At 41.7% G+C, this 21,578-nt stretch overlaps 1 protein-coding gene across 3 annotated transcripts in view; it reads right to left on the minus strand.

Moving 5' to 3' along the window:
- Positions 1 to 6,755: 6,755 nt before the first annotated feature.
- Positions 6,756 to 21,578, minus strand: part of SNX22 (sorting nexin 22) — a 37,845-nt gene continuing 23,022 nt past the window's right edge. For 2 of the 3 annotated variants that reach the window (XM_089663963.1, XM_089663962.1), the window contains 5 exons: positions 21,061 to 21,165; positions 19,642 to 19,736; positions 17,972 to 18,004; positions 11,757 to 11,824; positions 6,756 to 7,608 (listed from right to left, as the gene is read on the minus strand). In XM_089663963.1, the coding sequence (XP_089520089.1) occupies positions 7,487 to 7,608; positions 11,757 to 11,824; positions 17,972 to 18,004; positions 19,642 to 19,736; positions 21,061 to 21,165 (423 nt within the window). In that variant the 3' untranslated portion in view covers positions 6,756 to 7,486. The remainder of the gene's footprint in view (positions 7,609 to 11,756; positions 11,825 to 17,971; positions 18,005 to 19,641; positions 19,737 to 21,060; positions 21,166 to 21,578) is intronic. The other variant, XM_089663964.1, reaches the window with a different exon arrangement.

The following is a 21,578-nucleotide window of genomic DNA, read 5'->3' on the forward strand; positions in this document are numbered from 1 at the left end:
AAGCCATTTTGTTTTTTAGATTCTATTTTCATGGTCTCTGAACAAAGATTCTAATAGCAGACATTCTCAGTTTCCTACAGCACACTTTCCCAGGTTGTAAATTGGGGGGGGGTATGGTGGTACCAGACAGGCTAAGAGATAAGGACTGAACATGATACCAATTTGCAAGATTAATTCAAGTCCATGTCTCGATTGAACAAAGGACAAAGAACTATTCACAATGATTTCTTATTTCTCCATGAACATCTGGAAAAGTGTTCATATTAACATTTGCATTGCATATGGTGTTTAGTATTATTTGACAGGATTATTTTAATCAAAAATGTCAATTGTAATATTATTATTATTTCATGAAGTGAATATTTTCCTACTTAAGTAATTTGGGTTTTATATTACTGTATTCATTTTCCATATTTATATATATTTTATCTATATTATTGGTTTTAACAATTAATACATGTTGGTATATATTGTGGATATTTGTTTTCAACATTATAAATAATTATTTTGAGTTTATTATATTTCAACGTCTATATGCTACAGAACAGATTAGATAATTAAGAAATCTCAGGACAAATTATCTCAGTGAACGTCTGTAAGTCATAGATAGAAATTTTTTTTTTACAATCATTTAGGTAATACATTATTTAAGTGACACTGGTCCCAGTTTGTCTACCCAGTTCTTTCAAAAGAGCTCTATTTGTAAAATCTATAGCTATTTAACAAGCTGAAGGTTAGAGGTCAACTCCTGACATGGCACAGGAGGTTTTAAGAAAAATACAAAATTATTCCTTATCCTGTACTGCACCCTTCAGGCAATTGGAATCATTTAGTGAAGGAAATAACACCTAGTGTGATGTCATAATTAGGTGAGATAATCTTTGCCGCCCCCCCCCCCCTAGGTTTTTTTGGGTGATAAAAGTTAGGAGGCAGAAAAAGGAGGGGGGACAAGGAACAACAGACAGACCTACCCACACTGAAGTGAGCTGACTGAAAGCTGACATCACGGACATCATAGAATCGATATTGGTAATGTATAACTTTCATTTTTCTGCAGGCAATTTGTGCTCGTCTTATATCTTCAGCTAAACCATTTACTCTGATACGGTTATGGTTAGCACCTGAGTTTATTTGAACTAATGCTAACTGCAGTATAAATTCTCTTCATTTCAGTTCTCTGGAGGGAAGGTTCTCTTTGCAATATCCTTGAAGCTGATTTTAGCTTCTAGTCAGTAGTTTAGTTGAGTATATATGACAAAGTAGACAACTTAAGTGTAACATTTGTTTTTGACCTCAGATAGATTCTAAGCTTATTAGATTGTCCTGTGTATGGTATTCTAAGTCAATTCACTTTGAGCTTTGAATATCTGGCTGTAGAGAGATCATGTGGTCAATCTGCCTATCTTTTGTCATATTCTGCTGAGTTACTGATAGTTTCCTACACTGCATTCCTAGACAGTTGGTTCTAATTCATTAATATTTGAAAATAATTGCTGGTTTGAATTTCTATCCATTATTTGGAATTAGATCATTGTACTGCTATTTTGATTTGTTTATTAATTATCATCACCTATTATATTTTAGTTATCATTTTGCACTGATTTTTTAATTAATAAATATATATATTTGCACATATTTTTGCAATATTTTTTCTATTAATAAATATATATTTTTGCAAACTTTTGCTTTTTATTTCATCTTCCAGTTAGCGCAAATAAAGAACTCAGATTATCAGCTGAATCATGAAAATTAGTAGGGAATCTCCTTAATTCCAGATCCCCGCCTGTTTTCATAAATTATATGCTGATTATTTTCTCAGAGCTAAAATTCTGACAACTTTTCTTCTAACTATTCATCTATTTTTTAACTGTATTTGTCTGTTAAATTTAAATTTACCTATAATGAGTTCAAGATGCTTGGACAGATCTACAAAAAAACCAAACAAAAAACAATGCAGACTCTCAAGAGATGCTTAATGGAGCACTTTGTGGCTTTACCATATGACAACATTAATTACCACATAATGTGCTGATATTTGTTGGCAATGTAGTTTTGGTAAAAGTCAGGAATGAGATTAGATAATCTCATTTAGCACTAGCATGGTCAGTTACCTGATTGAAGTGATCCTGATGCAAACATGGCAGACGTATATATGGACAGCACCTTATCAAAATCCAACTGTTATAGTGAAATGCCATAAGGAAATGGGTGAATCAGCATCACGTATTTAAAATAGTTGCCAATAATTTTATGCTAGTTGTTTGTGTTTTAGATGGTGGTTTTCAAATACATTAGGTGTATCCCAATTCTTTTAAGCTCAGTAATGAATAAATAAAGTGTGTGAATACTTGCCTACATCTCTTTTGTTTTTTTTGGACCTAGTTAGGAATAAAAATGTTTTTACTATGAACGGAAGCCTATCTCATTGCCACACATAATGTAGTACGGTCCAAAAGAGAAACCGCCTCCCTTACAATTGAAACATCATCACCTGTGGAAAGCTAATATGTAAAATGTACCAATCAGTATACAGGTACTGCTGCAGCTCACAATTTAAAAAAATGGAGCATGTGAAAAAACAAAGGTCATGGGGATCCAAAAAGAGTCCTTCCTAAGAACTGTCCTTGTCCTGTTCTTACACATAAATCTGACCATACATTAACCAGTTGCTGACCGCAGATAGCCGAATGACGGCTACACTGCGGCCGGCCAGTTCTGGGAGGGCGTCATATGACGTCTTCCCAGAATGCCCTCTCCTGCGCGCCCCTGGGGGGCGCGCACCCGGCGATCTCCATGATCGTTGTGTCCTACGGACACAGCTGATCACGTGATGTGGTAAAAGGCCACCTATCCATGCCACCTCATTAGTGCTGCCTATCAGTGCCCTTCAGTGCTGCCTATCAGTGCCCATCAGTGCTGCCTCATCAGCGCACATCAGTGAAGGAGAAAAATTACCTGTTTGCAAAATTTTATAATAGAAACAAAGAAACTTTTTTTTTTTTCACATTTTTTGCAATTTTTTTGTTTATAGCGCAAAAAGTAAAACACCCAGTGGCAAGTAAATACCACCAAAAGAAAGCTCTATTTGTGAGAAAAAAAATGATCAAAATTTCATATGGGTACAATCTTGCATAACCGCACAATTGTCAATCAAAATGCGACAGCGCTGAAAGCTGAAAATTGGCCTGGTAAAAAAAGGGGGTATAAGTGCCTGGTAGGCAAGTGGTTAATTATACAGTTGTATTGTACAATCTATTCGAGATCTATCATCAACTGTGTAGTGAAAGAGTCTGCCTGGTTTGATACTAATTGAATAGACTGTTAAGACTGATCTTATATTACATAGTTTTGGTAAACCTAAAGGTTGTGCAATCAAAATATATGTATGGTCAGCTTAAAGTGGTTGTAAACCTCAGACATGAAATATGAATAAAGCATATCCCTCTTTAGTGTGTACCTGGCTCAATCCATAGCACTCAGTCTCTTTTCTGTCTGCTGCCTCGTTCCTCTGCTATAAGCATGAGTCACAAAGCCCACTAACTATTCCATCTGATTAACTGCCTAGATAATGCCATTATGTCAAGTCTGTGCACAGTAAGGTTGTACAATAAGACAATTGTGAAGGAATGAAAGATTTTATCTGTAAGAATTAATGAACCTCCTGACGCCGGGCCTTCAGCACCTCTGACGCCGGGCCCTCAGCACCCCCTGACACTGGGCCTTCAGCACCTTCTGACGCCGGGCCCTCAACACCTCCCGACACCTGGCCCTCATCACCTCCTGACGTCCAGCCCTCAACGCCTCCTGATGCAGGGCCTCCAGCACCCCCTGACGCTGGGCCCACAACACCTCCAAACACCGCGCCCCACGGCTTGTCCAGTCGCCGAATCACTGTACCCACCGACGCCATGCCACAACACCCACGGACGCCGGCCTACAGTACCCACAGACTGCAACCAGCCAGCTGCGGCCCCAGCCGCCCACCACTCCCACTGCCCTCCTACGATTGGACACTGTTGAACTCCGACATGGCATAACGGACTCTCCCCATCCTCACGTCCTGACTGAAACCTCCCTCCTCCCTGACCCGTCCAGCACTCCGCTCACCCTAGCATGCCACCTGCACTCCTCCTCCTCATTCTCCTCTCCTCCATTCCCAAACTTGCCTCCCTCTACCCCCCTACTCCCCCTAAACAGCTCTACATTGCACCCTCACTTCTTCCTTCTCCCCTCTTCGGCTCTCACCACCTACTCCTGATACTCCACTCCCCCGCTTACCCACACACCACCACCAACAGACCCACTTGCTCCTGCACATCCCGTTCCCATGCCACCTTCCTCACCCTTCTCCTTCTCCTAACTGCCGGAGATCTCCCCGAACCCTGGCCCCCCACCTCCCCACTCCCCCCCTCGGCACCCCCCTACTCCCGCCAGCCGCTGCAACCCCCTCAACCTCATATCTGTCCCCCTCCTCCCCGCATCCACCCCTGCTCTCTCAGTTGCACTCCTGAACGCCCGCTCGGTTTGCAACAAGCTCACCGCCATCCACGACCTCTTTGTCTCCCACTCCCTCAACCTCCTAGTGGTCACTGAAACCTGGATCCAAGCCACTGACTCCACCTCCCCTGCAGCACTCTCCTATGGAGGTCTCGTCTGGACCCACTCACCCAGACCGAGCGGCCGCAGAGGCGGTGGGATCGGTATGCTCCTGCCACCGCTGAGCACCTTCCAGGTCCTCCCTAACCCCCCCTCCCTATCCTTCTCCTCCTCCGAGGCCCACTGCATTCGGCTCTTCTCTCCTACCCCTCTGAGGATTGCGGTAATCTATCGGCCTCCTGGTTCTGCATCCTCTTCCTAGAAGACTTTCCCTTCTTCCTCTCCTCCGAGCTACCGACCATCATCCTAGGGGACTTCAACATCCCCATCAACGCCAACATGTGCCTAACGCCCCGCACACTATCACCTCCCCAACGCTCCGCTCCTTCAGCCCAGCTACCCCTGAGGAGGTCTCTAAGGTCTTCACTGAAGCCCGCCTCACCACCTGCCCCCTGGACCCTATCCCCTCAAAGCTCCTCCAGTCACCCCCCCCCCCCCCCCCATCATTCGCTCCCTCACCCACATCTTCAATCTCTCCCTCTCCACTGGCACTTTCCCTTCCCCTCTAAAGCACGCGCACATCACCCCCATACTCAAAAAACCCTCCCTTGACCCCACTGACCTGAACAACCTCAGACCCATTTCCCTGCTACCATTCACTTCCAAGCTCCTTGAGCGCCTGGCCTACAATCGCCTAAGCGCCCACCTCACTGACAACAACATCCTTGATCCTCTACAGTCTGGCTTCCAACCCCTACACACCACCGAAACCACCCTACTTAAAATCACCAACAACCTGCTAACCTCCAAAGCTAATGGCCACTACTCTGCCCTCCTGCTCCTTGACCTCTCCGCGGCCTTCGACACAGTTGAACACCCCCTCCTCCTTACTAAACTGCACTCCCTTGGCATCAGGGACGCTGCTCTCTCCTGGTTCTCCTCCTACCTAACCCAACGCTCCTTCAGCAGTACCTATAACACTGCCACCTCCCCCTCTCTCCCCCTCTTTGTCAGAGTCCCCCAAGGCTCTGTCCTTGGACCCCTCCTCTTCTCCATCTACACCTTCTCCCTTGACAAACTAATACACTCCCACGGCTTCAATTATCACCTCTATGCTGACGACGCGCAAATTTACCTCTCCACCCCCCACCTCACCCCCTCACTCTCCGCCCGCATCGCCCACCTCCTGAACGACCTATCAGACTGGATGGCGCTTCATTTCCTCAAATTAAACCTGTAAAAAACCGAGCTCCTGGTCTTCCTCCCCCCACGTGCCCCCCCCACCATCCTCTCCATCACTACTAACAACGCCACCATCACTCCCACCCCACATGCCAAAGTCCTGGGTGTCACACTGGATTCAAACCTTTCCTTCCTACCTCATGTCCAATTACTATCAAGATCATGCAGGCTCCACCTCCGCAACATCTCCAAGATACGTACATTCCTCACCCCAGACACTAAACAACTCGTACACTCCCTCATCATCTCACGCCTGGACTACTGCAACTCCCTTCTCACTGGCCTACCCAAACAAACGCTATCCCCACTCCAGTCGATCCTGAACTCAGCGGCGAGACTCATCCACCTCACCAACCGCTCCACATCCGCTACCCCCCTCTGCCAATCCCTTCACTGGCTCCCGATTGCCCAGCACATCAAATTCAAACTGCTAACTCTGACCTACAAAGCCATTCACAACGCCGCCCCAAACTACCTAACCGACCTGATACCCAAGTACTACCCTGCCCTTCACTCCTCACAGGACCTCCTACTCTCTAGCTCCCTAGTCTCCTCCTCCCACGCCCGACTGCAGGATTTCTCCAGGACTTCCCCCATCCTCTGGAACTCCCTACCCCAATCCATCAGACTGTCACCTTCCCTCCTCACCTTCAGGCGCACCCTAAAAACCCACCTCTTCAGGGAAGCCTACCCTCGCCAGCAGCCGACCTCCACTCCTCCCACCACTCCATTCCCCACAGCCATTTCCTCCTGTACCACCTTCCCCTCCTTCCTAGATTGTAAGCTCGCAAGAGCAGGGCCCTCGACCCCCTCGTGTTTTGTATTGTTTCTGTCTTGTCTCATGTTCTGTCCCCATTGCTATTGTACAGCGCTGAGCAAACCCTTTGGCGCTTTATAAATACTGTATAATAATAATAATGAGGACAATCTGTATATTTTATTGTTTTATCAAAACAACAAAAGTTGTGCACATTAAGGGCCATGTCATCCTTGTGATCCAGTCTGCGGTGGCCACTTGTCAACAACAGGAACTGTAAAGAGAGCATTCACTGACTTCTGTGGTGTTGCTACCTTGCTAGCCAAACCACTGCAAAACTCCAAAGGAAAAGTGATAGAGCAACACTATGCTGGTTCACCCAGTGAGGGAGTGATAGCCACAGGAGCAGGCCAGTGTCACTCTCATAACAATCCTATTGCTGGCAAGTTGCCTCCAGTGACAAGATCGCTGGTGTGACATGGGCCTGAGAGAAAAACATGTCCAGCTTTAAATATTTAGTAACCGCCAGCATCCTGTAGACTTTGGTCCACCTTGAACACAATACATTCTGGATTGTAACAGCTAGGTTACTCATTGCATATGATGGAATAATCAGACAAGTCTTTCTCCACAATCTGTAAAGTTGCTTTATGTAGTATTATACAGTGTCTAGATTGCTTATCCAGGACAAATTCCATGCAGTAGATGTGCCATAATTCAGGAATCACTGGTCCCCACTAGTAACAGCAATCTTTCTCCTGGTAGCCCTGGTAGAGTGTCCATCTCCAGAAGCAGCTTCTACTCCTTATGATCTGTCACAGGTCCACACTCAAGTTTACTCAGTTTCTAAAATAAAGCACCATATGAAAATGAATGAATGCAGTAGCACAGTCAGACTACGGTCACTGCACGTAAATTTGTTGGGAGTGCATGCTTGACTGTAGGTAGCTTCTTATGATTCTGCTGGTACAGCCCTCGGAGAACTCCCTGTAAAATGATGTCCTCAAACACGTCTGTCATGGAGGAAAGAGTAACATAACATTAAATCATAAATTAGCCTATTGTTGAATATAAACAGCATGTAGTTAGCTGTAGATCGATGTACTAACACTTGGATGGCTTACTGCTAGTAGTCATTTGCATTTGACACTTTTAAATACTAAGAAATGATTATACAAATTGTAGTTGTTGGACCTATAATCAGCTAATAGTCCTGAAATAATCATGTGTTCATGCAATACATAATGACATGCTTGTGTTTTAAATACTTCCAAATGGTAGCAATTAGGCTGAGCTTTTTGAGGTGCTCATACGTACAGGAACTCTGCGGTGGAAGCTCAGCATACACAGGCAAAACCTGAAAGTTATTTTTTGAACACTGACTGAACAAAGAAGGGTATCAATATATGCCATAACACTTTACTCCCCATATTAAACATTTCATGTAGGTTTCCTTGGTCTATGGACCAGCAGGCTTCAGCTATGCTCGAATGTAGCCCCAAATTACTGGTCATTACAGTCTGGGCAATTCATTGTACATTGGTTATATCTGGGTACTTTTTCTATACGATTTTCTGTATTCTGTATAATCTTCAATAAAAATGCATAAAAAAACCCCCAAAGTAGCCAATACAAAACAAATACAAAGTTGTTGCCCATAGTGACCAATCGAGTGTCATCTATTATTCTATTGGACAGCAGAATAAGGTATCTGATTGGTCACTATGGCCAACAACTCCACTTTTATTTCCACTTTTTTCCCCCAATTCTTTAAAGTGGTTGTAAAGGCTGGAGGTTTTTTAAAAAACCTTCAGTGTGCAGCAGCTCCCCCAGCCCCCTCAATACTTACCTGAGCCTCATTGCGATCCAGCGATGTGAATGACAGCCTTGGCTGTCCCGGGTCTCTGCCTCCTCATTGGCTGAGACAGTAAGCAGGAGCCAACGGCTCTCGCTGTTGTCAATCACAGCCAGTCAGTCAATGAGGAAAGTGTCGGGACCAAGCCGTTGGCTTCGTGTGTGAATGTACACACGGAGCTGCGGGTGCCCCCATAGCAAGTTGCTTGCTGAGGAGGCACCCGAACGACAGGAGGAGCCAGGAGAGCCTGCGGCGGACCAGAGAAGAGGAGGATCCAGGCTGCTCTGTGCAAGAATAGACATGTTTGTTATTTTACAAAAATTAACGTTTAATATCACTTTAATGTCTGTGTTTTCTCTCTATCACTTAGTATATCCTGCAAAATGCTATGCTGCTTTAGCGATCATCACCAGTGCAGCGCTTCAATATAAAGTGCATCAAAATCTCATATGACCAAAATGATAAAGTGCATAGATTATCAATGAAAGCGCATCAAACTGTAGCTTTATATAAGAAACCTTATGAAAGTGCAAATAAAATAACCATAAAGTGCTAGTGTTTATGAATATTCAAAAGTCTGACAAAAGTCCCAAGGTCATACATAAAACAAATTACAGATTCCATGTGGAAGCAAACACAATAAAACACTTACTAAGATGGCCGCCAATCCGGAATCCGGAAATGGCATCGTGACGTCAGCACGTAAGGCTCCATGTGGAATCTGTCATTTGTTTTAAATGGCTGATTTTAAGCAGTAAATGCTGCAGTATATACCTTATCTTTGGGCTCCATGTGGCGAGCATTTTCTGCACAGGAACCTGTTTTGGATGGATAAGATCTGGATTGAGGATCTGAGAGTGGATTCTATGTTCGGTTGATTTGATATGGTAATGCCTACTAGCTGTCTGGTGAGTGCATAAAGGTGAAGGATCACTTCACTTTGGTTGTACAGTATGAGATATCATACACTGGGAACTGGGAATCATCATTACTGAAGGTCTCAAGTGGAATTCATGTGACCTTGGGACCTTTAAATATTCATAAACACTAGCACTTTATGGGTATTTTATTTGCACTTTCATAAGGTTTCCTATATATAGCTACAGTGTGGTGCACTTTCGTTGATAATCTATGCACTTTATCTTTTTGGTCACAGGAGTATTTGATGCTTTTTATAATTTATATTTTTAGATTTCACCTTTTGTGCGAGCAACTTTCCTCTCTGAGCGTTCACTTGTGTTTTTATTTGACGTATCATCACCAATGGACTAATGTAACTTTTCCACAGGCACTGTGTATTGGCAACCTTTGGCTGTGTACCCCAGCTGCTATTTAGAGTGAAATTACAGGCAAGCTGGGAAAAATAATATATGTAAATTGTTTTAATTAACAAATGATTTTTAATCTGTTCAGCCAGTCTGAAGACAATAAACTCAGAAGAAGAAAAGGTGAAGGTGAAAACACTGGCATTGGAGTGATAAGGGAGATTGCTGGAGGAGGGCAATTTGCACAGTAAGTCTGCTATAATGTGCAAATATGCTGAGCGTACTTTCAAAAGCTCCCCAAATTCTTTGTTCTGCTTCATGTTTTAATATTAGCTGTGGAGGGAATCATAAACGCTTTTTCCATATATGACAGAGATGTTGGATACACTTTTAAAGTAGAACTATAGGCAAATCTTTTTAGATTTTGTACAGAGTATGGAAGGGTTATAACCCCTGTCAGTTTATTTTTGCCATATGTGTCCCATTGGGGAGATGTCCAAGAGCCAAACCACGAAGTGAGAGGAAATCCCTCTGAAGAGAGCGAATCCCAGTGTGTCACCAGAACTAGTGTCCCCAAGGAAGATTTCCTTTCTATTACTGTTTGGATGTTAACTCAAAATTTGGGATTTTATTTTACTTTCTAATTGTCCTGTTTACTGTTATCATTGAGAGGATGAATCTCCCTAATGGGGGCACAGACAACATTATCCTCTTGCTGATCCACCCACTGTATTTTTACTGCAGGCGGGCAACATGCACAGGCACACACACGTACCTGTACGTCAGGAGCTGAACGTGCCCACTAATGCGCCCCCATGTGAGCAGCAGCGCACACCAGTGACCGCTGTGTCCACCGGACACAGCAGAACAAGGTGCTTGGTACCCGGCTGCTATGAGTGGCAGGGGTATCATGTGATCGCTATAATCAATCATAACAATCACATGGTGACAATGTAAAGAAACTGTCAAGAATGGATTTCCATTCAAGAACAGCTTGCTTACCCTTGTGATCTGTGATTGGCCCACAGCAATCACATGGTACCTGGCTACCTGTACCATGTGATTAGCTGTAGCCAATTACAGATCACAACTATAAACAAGCTGTTAATGAATGTTAATCCACTCATGACAACTAAAATTAAGCAAAAAAAAAAAAAAACCCTAATCACTCCCCTCCCCCAGAGTAGTACAGTGTCACTATTGTGACACTCAGCTAGTCTGATGAAAGTATGTAAAAAAAAAAATAAAATAGAAAAACAAAATTAACAAAAGAAAAAATGTTTAAAAACATGATTAAAAAATATACCAGTCAGTATCCCTTATCACCACCACATTAGCAGTATGATGATACTGTATTGCACTGGTAAGATTCACAAATCTCACCGTGCCTCATACTAAATACCCTGGTCTGTTTACGTTCTAAAAAGGGGTCTTTTAGGGGGTATTTGTACTGTCCTGGCATTTTAGGACCTCAAGAAATTAGATCAGCAGTCAGCAATTTAGGAGTGTTCAATTTTCAAATATATATATACCCTAGTTTGTATAACTTTCACACAGACTAAATAATAGACACTAATTTGCATTATTTTTACCAAACAAATGTAACAGAATACATTTTGGCCTAAATTTATGAAGAAAGATTACTTATGTGCAAAATTGTATAACATTAACTTTTTTTTAAATTTTTGGTATTTTTTGTTTCTATCGTATAAAATATAAAAACCCAATCATAATTAAATACTACCAAAGGAAAGCTCTATTTATGTAAAAAAAATGATATAACTTTCATTTAGGTACAGTGTTGAATGATTAGCAATTGCCAGTTAAAGTAGCGCAGTGCTGAATATAAAAAAAAAATGCCCTGGTCATGAAAGGGGTAAAACCTTCCTGAGGTCAAGTGGTTAAGAACTGACAGGTATTCTAATCCCTCTCCCCTACATGCAAAACTAGAAAAAAGTTTTGCCTTTAGTTATACTTTAATAAGAATGACTGTAATTATCAACCAATCTGAAAACACTCTGATACTGTAGCTGTAACTTACCTGTGTCTGGAGGTAAAATGTACAGGTCCTTGTAAAATCCTACCACCGCTTTATGTGCCAACTGGGAACTGTCAAGAAAACATAGCATTACAATCAGGTTTTTAACATCACAGACCAGAGATGTAAATACAGATCATGAAGCCCTATAGACAACTGTCCCACTGTCACTGTTTCTGTCACTATTAACAGAAAGTATGTTTAAACCAAGGACAAGTAGCAGGAGAGCCGTCAGCATAGCCAGTATATTGCTAGGGACCAGGGCTGTGGACAAAAGTTTCTTTTTGGTTTCTAGAACCTGAAACTTACAGATGGTGACAGACATCTTGATATATTAAATCTGAACTGTTGTTTGGAAAAGATTGTTACAGTTATAATGTTTATACAGTTGTTATAATGTTTACATGCTACATTACTGCTCAGAAAGTTTCGCTTAATCACATCACTGTATATCTGTCCTCGCAATAATATGTTTGCATAACAGACATACAGAAATATGAATTATCTTACCAGACAAATGGATTGTAACGATACCCAGAAAAGTCCTGGGAGACAAACGTTTCCCTTTAATTCCTATCCAGAATAATACTTTGCCAGGGAATGGTGAAATTACACATTTTGCCACTAGGTGGAGCATCAGTTATGCACTCAAAAGATGTACTATGCAATATAGGTGGCATTAAAGTGACCCTGTGCTTTAACCAGTCAGGGCACCTTTACACTGGTGGTCATTTGGAAGAATTTCCTTTGACATTGGTGGTCAGAGGGAAGTACTTACCAGTACACCAGTGGTCAGTGGGAAAAATGCCCCAAAATACTGGGGTCAGTGGGGAGCATGCTCCTTACTTTGGGGGTCAATTTGAAAAATGCCTTCTTACAGACAGCTAAATAAGATCATTGATTTCATTATTAACTTGCAAAGAGACAACAAGAGGTGTCAACACCATTACCTATGCAGGCATCATCAAAGCAAGAGTTCAACCCTCCCAAACTGCCTGCCCCAGGGATGACCGACAACCAATGCCCCAACCTTTATAAACCAATGGACAAAATCTTTCAAATAATGCAAAGCAGCCCTCGCACACATTTGGCCCGGATTCTCTAGGCTAAAATAAAAGACCCATCAACAGATTTTCTTTTAAAGTGTATGTAAAACATAAACGCCGCATGCGCGGTTTAACGGCGGTTGCTAGGCGTTTGCCAAGCGTTTTAAAAACGCCCCACAAACACCTATAATGAAGTTTGAATGGTGTTACCACTCCGCAAACGCCTTGCAACCGTGTCGCAACTGCACCGCAAATGCTGGGCAGGCGTTTGCGGAGCGGCACCATAGACTTGAATAGGAGGCTTCAACTCCTCCTGACTCGACCAGAGGCGTCCGTTTTGCCACAACGCGACGCCACGTGACGCTAACACTTCCGTTTGAACAGCATTATGTGCCGCAATGCGCAGAATTTTCCCAGGCGTTTGGGAAATGGTAAAAACGCTTCCCAAATGCCTGTCTGCCGCTTGCTAACAAGGCTAGTGTGAACGTAGCCTTAAAAATGCCACTGAAAGTGTTATGTTGTATCAGTTTAATAAGTGCAAGAAATACCTGTTTGTCATGTCAGAAATTCTGAGCTGTCCTATGTCTAGTGCACAATTCTGGTGTTATCGCAGGTGGAATAATTCACCTTCCCAGTCCTTATCTTGGAATTAAGGATGATTAGTTTTTATGTTGCAGAGATGGGAGAGAGGATGGGTCTGAGTAGTTTGACAAGATAAAACTGTGCAGAGCAAACAACACTCATTGTACATAAATGCTTTGTGTTGTCAGCTCACAAGACTGAGTACATTTCTGTCAGATTGACAGGTATTTTCTGTACTTGCAGGGTCTTCAAATGGATAAGACATTGGGGCAATGTGCGTGTGTTACAGAGACGTATTATGTTTTTTTAAATTTTTCCTTTATGAACATTTTAGGGTGGTTTCAGTATATATAACCTGGTTAAGAGAAGCAGTGCTGTATGTGTCTGCCATTAGACAGCCCCATACAGCTGCACTGTCACTATGGGGAAGAAAGAAGGAACAGGACCAGGTGAGTGATCTTTATTTTTTATATGTATTTTTCCTCCAATAAACAACCAGGAATAATCTCATACTGGAGACGTCTTTTAGCACCACATACTTTTTTTTTTTTGTTTTTACTGTACACTATTATGAAAGGGACATTTTTATATATAGCTTGTAAGCATGGTGCTTTTTTTCTGCAGTAACAGCCTACTTTGTATGGTCATGTCTATATACAGTCAGGTTCATAAATATTGGGACATCGACACAATTCTAACATTTTTGGCTCTAAACACTACCACAATGGATTTGAAATTAAATCAAGATGTGCTTTAACTGCAGACTGTCAGCATTAAATTGAGGGTATTTACATCCAAATCAGGTGAACGGTGTAGGAATTACAACAGTTTGCATATGTGCCTCCCACTTGTTAAGGGACCAAAAGTAATGGGACAGAATAATAATCATAAATCAAACTTTCACTTTTTAATACTTGGTAGCAAATCCTTTGCAGTCAATTACAGCCTGAAGTGTGGAACGCATAGACATCACCAGACGCTGGGTTTCATCCCTGGTGATGCTCTGCCAGGCCTATACTGCAACTGTCTTTAGTTCCTGCTTGTTCTTGGGGCATTTTCCCTTCAGTTTTGTCTTCAGCAAGTGAAATGCATACTCAATCGGATTCAGGTCAGGTGATTGACTTGGCCATTGCATAACATTCCACTTCTTTCCCTTAAAAAACTCTTTGGTTGCTTTTGCAGTATGCTTTGGGTCATTGTCCATCTGCACTGTGAAGCGGTGTCCAATGAGTTCTGAAGCATTTGGCTGAATATGAGCAGATAATATTGCCCGAAACACTTCAGAATTCATCCTGCTGCTTTTGTCAGCAGTCACATCATCAATAAATACCAGAGAACCAGTTCCATTGGCAGCCATACATGCCCACGCCATGACACTACCACCACCATGCTTCACTGATGAGGTGGTATGCTTAGGATCATGAGCAGTTCCTTTCCTTCTCCATACTCTTCTCTTCCCATCACTCTGGTACAAGTTAATCTTGGTCTCATCTGTCCATAGGATGTTGTTCCAGAACTGTGAAGGCTTTTTTAGATGTCGTTTGGCAAACTCTAATCTGGCCTTCCTGTTTTTGAGGCTCACCAATGGTTTACATCTTGTGGTGAACCCTCTGTATTCACTCTGGTGAAGTCTTCTCTTGATTGTTGACTTTGACACACATATACCTACCTCCTGGAGAGTGTTCTTGATCTGGCCAACTGTTGTGAAGGGTGTTTTCTTCACAAGGGAAAGAATTCTTTGGTCATCTACCACAGTTGTTTTCTGTGGTCTTCCGGGTCTTTTGGTGTTGCTGTTTTGTTTTTTCAGCCTAATGATGGCTTGCTTCACTGATAGTGACAGCTCTTTGGATCTCATCTTGAGAGTTGACAGCAACAGATTCCAAATGCAAATAGCACACTTGAAATGAACTCTGGACCTTTTATCTGCTCATTGTAATTGGGATAATGAGGGAATAACACATACCTGGCCATGGAACAGCTGAGAAGCCAGTTGTCCCATTACTTTTGGTCCCTTAACAAGTGGGAGGCACATATGCACACTGTTGTAATTCCTACACCGTTCACCTGATTTGGATGTAAATACCCTCAAATTAAAGCCAGCAGTCTGCAGTTAAAGCACATCTTGTTCATTTCATTTCAAATCTATTGTGGTGGTGTATAGAGCCAAAAATCTTAGAATTGTGTCGATGTCCCAATATTTATGGACCTGACTGTATTTTTTCTAAAGCACTCCATATAGGTCCTGCGTTATGTTCAGCCAGCTCCCAGCTGTAATGTAAAAGTGATCTGGGCAGCTTTATAGCCACCCGATCACCTTTACAGCACAGGTGGAGCACCCCACACCCCCTCTGGGACCACATCAGTGGGTCTGAAGATGGCGAGTGGGAGGAGACCGAGAAACATCTGTTCCTCAATCTCTTCTGCAGTGAATGAAGCCAGAAGCACTCAGCTCTAAGCGTTTCCAACTTCAAAAGCTGTCATTACCCAGCCAATACAGCCAGGGAAGCAGCTATTCAAGCACATTCTGTGCATCTGAATAGCTGCTGTAAAGGGCAGGGGAGACAATGGGGGTTTAATAGACTTCCAATGTCTCCATAAAGAGTACCTGTCACCTGCCCAATGTTATCACATCCCCCCTGTTATAGTAATAAAGTAAAAACAAATTAAAATAACAATTATTAAAAAAAGAAAAACAAAAAAAATTCCCCTTGCCCTGCACACACAAATGCAAACACAAGCATGGGGTGAACATATGTATGTAAACTGTGATTGAACCACACATTTTAGATATTGCCGCTAAGGAACAAGCAAAAATTCTATGGCCATGGCTAACTCTAAGCTGATGAGCAGTAAGGGCTTTTAAAACATCACCTTTTTTGTGTTTTTTTGGGGTACTACAATATCACAGGTGCATGCAATTTTAAGACAACATGTTCAGTACCTATTTACTCAATGCAATTCGATCTTTTTATATTTTTATAAAAATTGGGTATTATATTGTGTGTTTGTACTAAAGTTTATCTCTAAATATAATGCATTTTGTTCATTTTATAACCCTTTAACATCCGCCTAATAGCAGTTTTACGGCTACAGGGCAGCATTCCTGTGCAAAATCACATATATACGTGATTTTGCCCTTCCGCCACATGGGGGCGCGTGCGCCGCTGGAGGATCACTTCTGCTATGAATAGTCACAGCACAAACTGATCTACAAGCCGCTACAGATCCTCGGTCAGGGAGTAAGAACAGACTATGTTTACATAGATACAGTTTTGTTGTGACAGGGGGGAGTCATGAATCCTGTATCTCTGCAGAGCTGAGAACATGATCCATCACTTCCCACAATAAAAGCACCATCTAGTGTACACCAAGCACATAGCTAGGCACACATTTAACCCTTTAATCATCCTACATGTTAACTGCTTCCCAACCAGTGTCATTAGTGTATATTTCAGCACTGATCACTGTATTAGTGTCACTGGTCCCCACAAAGTGCCAGTTAGTGTAAAAATGTCCGCTTCAATATCACAGTCCCGATATAAGTCGCTGATTGCTGCCATTACTTGTATTAAGAAAAAATAAATAAAAAGAATTTCAGTATATGTACCATAGTTTTTAGACGCTGTAACTTTTGCGCAAAATAATATACAATTATTGAGTTTTTTTACCAACAATATGTAGCAGAATACACTTTGGCCTAGATTTATAAAGAAATTTGATTTTTAAAATTTTTTTATTGGATGTTTTATAGCAGAAAATAATTATTATTTTTTTTTTTGAAAATTGTCTTTTTTTGTTTATAGCACACAAAGTAAAATCTGCAGAGGTGTTCAAATACCACCAAATGAAAGCTCTATTTGTGGGAGAAAAAGGACATAAATTGCATCTGGATACAGCGTTTCATGACCGCACAATTATCAGTTAAATTAGCGCAGTGCAGTATCACAAAAAATGGCCTTGACAGGAGGGGGGGGGGGGGGTAAATCTTCTGGAGGGCAAGTGGATAAACAGTTGCACAAATATAGTGCAACATAAAAAAATGCAAATAATATGTTTTTATTCTGCAAGGTCTTTGCTTTCAGAAAATATATAATTATCTGGGGTTAAAGTAATTTTATAGCACAAAATGCAGATTTTTACATATGTGCAAAAAATGAAAAAACTGCTTCAGATGCAAAGTGGTTAAAAAAGGGAGTGGAGGGGTGGTTCTTGGGAGACCGGGAAATTTGGGTGGTGTTTAGGAGACAAGACAGGAAAGTATCAGTACCTCTGTTGAGAAAAAAAAAAATCCCTAGTTCTGCTGATGGTGGTGAGGTTTATACAGCCCACAAATACCAGATCAAAAATGTGTTGAGAAGGCAATATGTCATAATGGTCACAAAAATTGCAAGTATGGTTTGAATTGATTATTATTCAAAACAAATGTTACTAGCTGAAGGCTAATAAAAAATAGACATGCCTAGCCTACAAGTGTTATATGTGCTTTAACAGAGCAAACATTAACAGCTGATGTCATGACGGAAAAAAATTGCAACCTGAAAAACTGGTCAGCCATTCAGTGCATGAACTAAGACACAGAATAGTGCGTACCTGTTCTCTTCTGAAGTGAAATCTGTCAATGACCTGGAGAAAAGAAAACATGTCCATTTTTGCAAAGTACTAAAGTAAATGCAAGCTTGTTTCTCTAACTTGCGAGCCCCTGAGAAGTTTTAGGTCATAGAATCTGTGTTCATCATAGGTCAATGATTTTGCCTTTGCTTGAGCAGAATCAATATGTATACACTTGTATACACAAGCACCATAATTATGGGTGATGTTAAGGTACCAAATGGAGAGAAAATCTATGGCACGCAGGTCCATACTGAAGACTGAGCATCACGTAATCACATACCACTTTCAGGAGTCTGCACAATGGATAGCACTACTACAAAAACAATGAACAAGAACACTTTGTACATTTTGTACAGATGTGTTGTATCTTTAGAATAGAGTGCAGAATTTAAGAAAAGGAGAACACGTCACAAAGGAGCAAACCTGCTGAGCTTAGATATTAGCAGAGGCTGTGCTACAAGCAGGGGCGGACTGGCAACTCATGGGGCCCCTGGGCAATAGGGGATCATGGGGCCCATGTCCTTGCCCACACTCAAAGCACACCCAAAAAAGCCTATAAAAGGTACCAGGGGCATTTCATGGTGCCCCCTACTGACCCCGGGCCCTCGGGCAGTGCCCGAGTGCTTGAATGGTCAGTCCGCCCCTGGCTACAAGTAATTATATCTGTCAAGCTTCTCATTTATCCAGGTCATGATACATCTAGTAGTAGTTAAATACACTCAATTGACCTTTGCTGTTTTCTCATATTCCCACACTGGTTTCAGGGTATGCACCCCAAAAACCGATTGCCAATATGCCTGTGTCATGGAATATCTAGTAGTGGTTAGTCACATTAAGCTGAACTAATCACTAGTGAAGAGGTGGCTTGGATAAGTAAGTCTGGTTGAATGTGACTACCTATTACTAGATATACAAATAAATATATTTGCCTCTGTCATAGTACTATATTTTCTTGATATGTTGTATTCTCAAAGCCCATGTGTTCTATAAATAAAATATTACATAAATATATTATTTGATGCTACATGCAGTGCCATTATACTGTATTTACAGAATATGTTGTTGCACCTACAGAATATGTGCCCATTCAAAACCATTGTGTGTTTGGAACTTTAATGGTTTATGTTTAAAATCATTTATGACTATTGTAAACATTTTTTAATCTCTTGAGCAGCCAGTACTCCTAAAGTCCTAAAGTGTACCTCTGGAAATGGTAACCTGGTTGCTAGTCAGGATGGCAAGTGTTCTGAGCTTCTTTGCAGAGTCTCAGGGGTTGAATAAAAAAAAAGTGATCTGATTATCTCATCCACATTGAATGAAGTCATTCCCGCTGTGCTATTGTGTTCTGACAGCTGGGAGACTTTTTGGCCGTGAGAACACACTGATTAGTGTTGCCGGCTACAGCTGGTGGCACTGAGCGTTCGGGAAAAACCCAACAGGCTGGTTGTACAGAAGTCGATCAACTGCTGTACAACCAGCCTGACCATACATGGATCGAAATTTGGCCAGTTCCTGCTGAATTTTGATCCACTTATGGCCACCTTTGGAGCAGCCGTACCAACCCTACACCAATTGTCTCTAATTTCAAATTGTTTCAAAGTGCCTGTGCTCACAATTAACACACTAAGCTCTTCATAAAATGTACTTACTGGAAGCTGCAGTTCTTTTTGCTTTGTGGAAAATGCTTCAACTTCAAGAAATCTAATAGCTCTTTTGGGACCTCTTTGTTGAACCAAAGCACCCCCTGAAAAAAAAAATGTGTAGTATCTGTCTGACATAATTACATTTATATTAACCTAACCATTAAGTTAGAGTCACCAAGATGTCATGCAATACACACCTCCCTGAAGAATCCACACCCCAAAACTGTTTTATTCCTCACATTAGTTTTCTGTATTCAGTTTGAAGGAAGAAAAACTTCCCCAGGTTCCATCTTCCCTTCTATCTAATGGGTGCAGGAAAACTAGAACTGTTTGATAGGCTGGCGTAGAAGAAACATAATATGTGACAGTAGATAACATGTTCTTGTCCCACCCAAACGGCTATTTTGTCATGTACATTAATAGCTCCATTTTTCTACAATCCATGATAATAAATTCTGCATAATATTCCACCTTCCCACCCGCCAGTATTAACTCTTTATAAACACACAGCTGTATCACACAATGCCATAACATGAGATTATTTTTCTAAAAACATCATTATCTGAAGGCTAACGTGTTTCCAGGTAATACCTGTTAATTCCATTTATCAGAAATTACATGAAAACATTTCTTTTCTGTTCTTCCTCAATTACACCAAATGGTGTAAGCTCCCTGTTTTCAGTTCCTCTCCAATACTAGCCTCTTCCATATAGTCCTGGGACAAAGCTTTCTTCTCCCCAGAAAACCACACTGTACAGTAATAGCATGCCAGGTCTCTTCCTCTTTCTGGCCATAAGATATGTTGTGAGCTACAAGTATTGTTGGTCATGGTGTAGCAATATATTGTATATTTCTTCACCTGTATGAGTAACACTTCTTAAATGAATACTAAAGCCGCACACATATGTCAGCTGACATTCCACTGTTCAGATTGCCTCAGTGGCCAGTAAGGGCGGTCTTACTAGTGAAGTGGATGGCAGTGAGTGGAGCTTAATAATGAAGTCAGGAAAAGTTAGGCAACAGGTAACAAAGTGAAACTTAATCAGAGAGGGGTACAGACTTGGCTTTTCAGGCCAACAAAGTTAGTATCAGACACAATATATTGTGTGCTTTTAGACAAGCCTTTACTTTTATTGAAGTATGGATCTATTCTAAGTTCTCTAAGGCACATGCACCAGATCTCATTTGGAGTTGACTGTTTCCAAGCTCATAAAGCAGAACTGATGCACAGCACCCCAACTGGATGGGTAAAGTTAAAGGGTGTGGTTAGTAGCTAAGAAGTGTAGTTAAACTGAACTGAACCATAATGGTGGGAAAGATAATCTGCCAAGAGAGAATAGGTAGAAGGTGTTGCATAAAAGGGAGGGAAAAAAAGCCGCAAATGTAAAAGAAAGAAAAGAAAGTGGAAATAGGAAGTCTACTCACCTGTATGTAAGCTTCAAGGCCTTGACGACGCTGCTCTTGGACCTTTGACATCCAGTTTGGAACTCGTTTGGATGGAAAATCTGGCACCTTGCAGGTCTTCTTCAACTACACAGACACAAAGATAATGTATATCATTCACTTGAAAAAAGCGCAGACAAAAATAATCTAGATTCATAAGCAGAAAAATGTTATAATGCACACAAAATAAACTAATACATCAGCCTTTCTCATCCAAAGCTCTGTGGAAACCTGGGGTTCTTCCAGGGGATACTAGGGATTTATTGAGCTGGGCTGACTGACCTTTCATTTCATGGTGCTTGCACAGTGCCGGGGTCAATGCCACTTGACAGAGTCATTTGCATCACACCAATCAATGATCTTTTTAGCTGTCCACAAGGTCATCTGGCTACCATTGTAAAAGGAACATTCTTCCCACCAGCCATCAAAGTAAAGGGCCATTTTTTCCACTGACTGCCAATGAACTGATTTTAGCAAGGGGTCCCCAAGACATGAAAATC

This window comes from Staurois parvus, unplaced genomic scaffold (genome assembly GCF_062004578.1).
Source record: "Staurois parvus isolate SC_StPar_1 unplaced genomic scaffold, SC_StPar_1.0 ptg001805l, whole genome shotgun sequence".
Lineage (NCBI taxonomy): Eukaryota > Metazoa > Chordata > Amphibia > Anura > Ranidae > Staurois > Staurois parvus.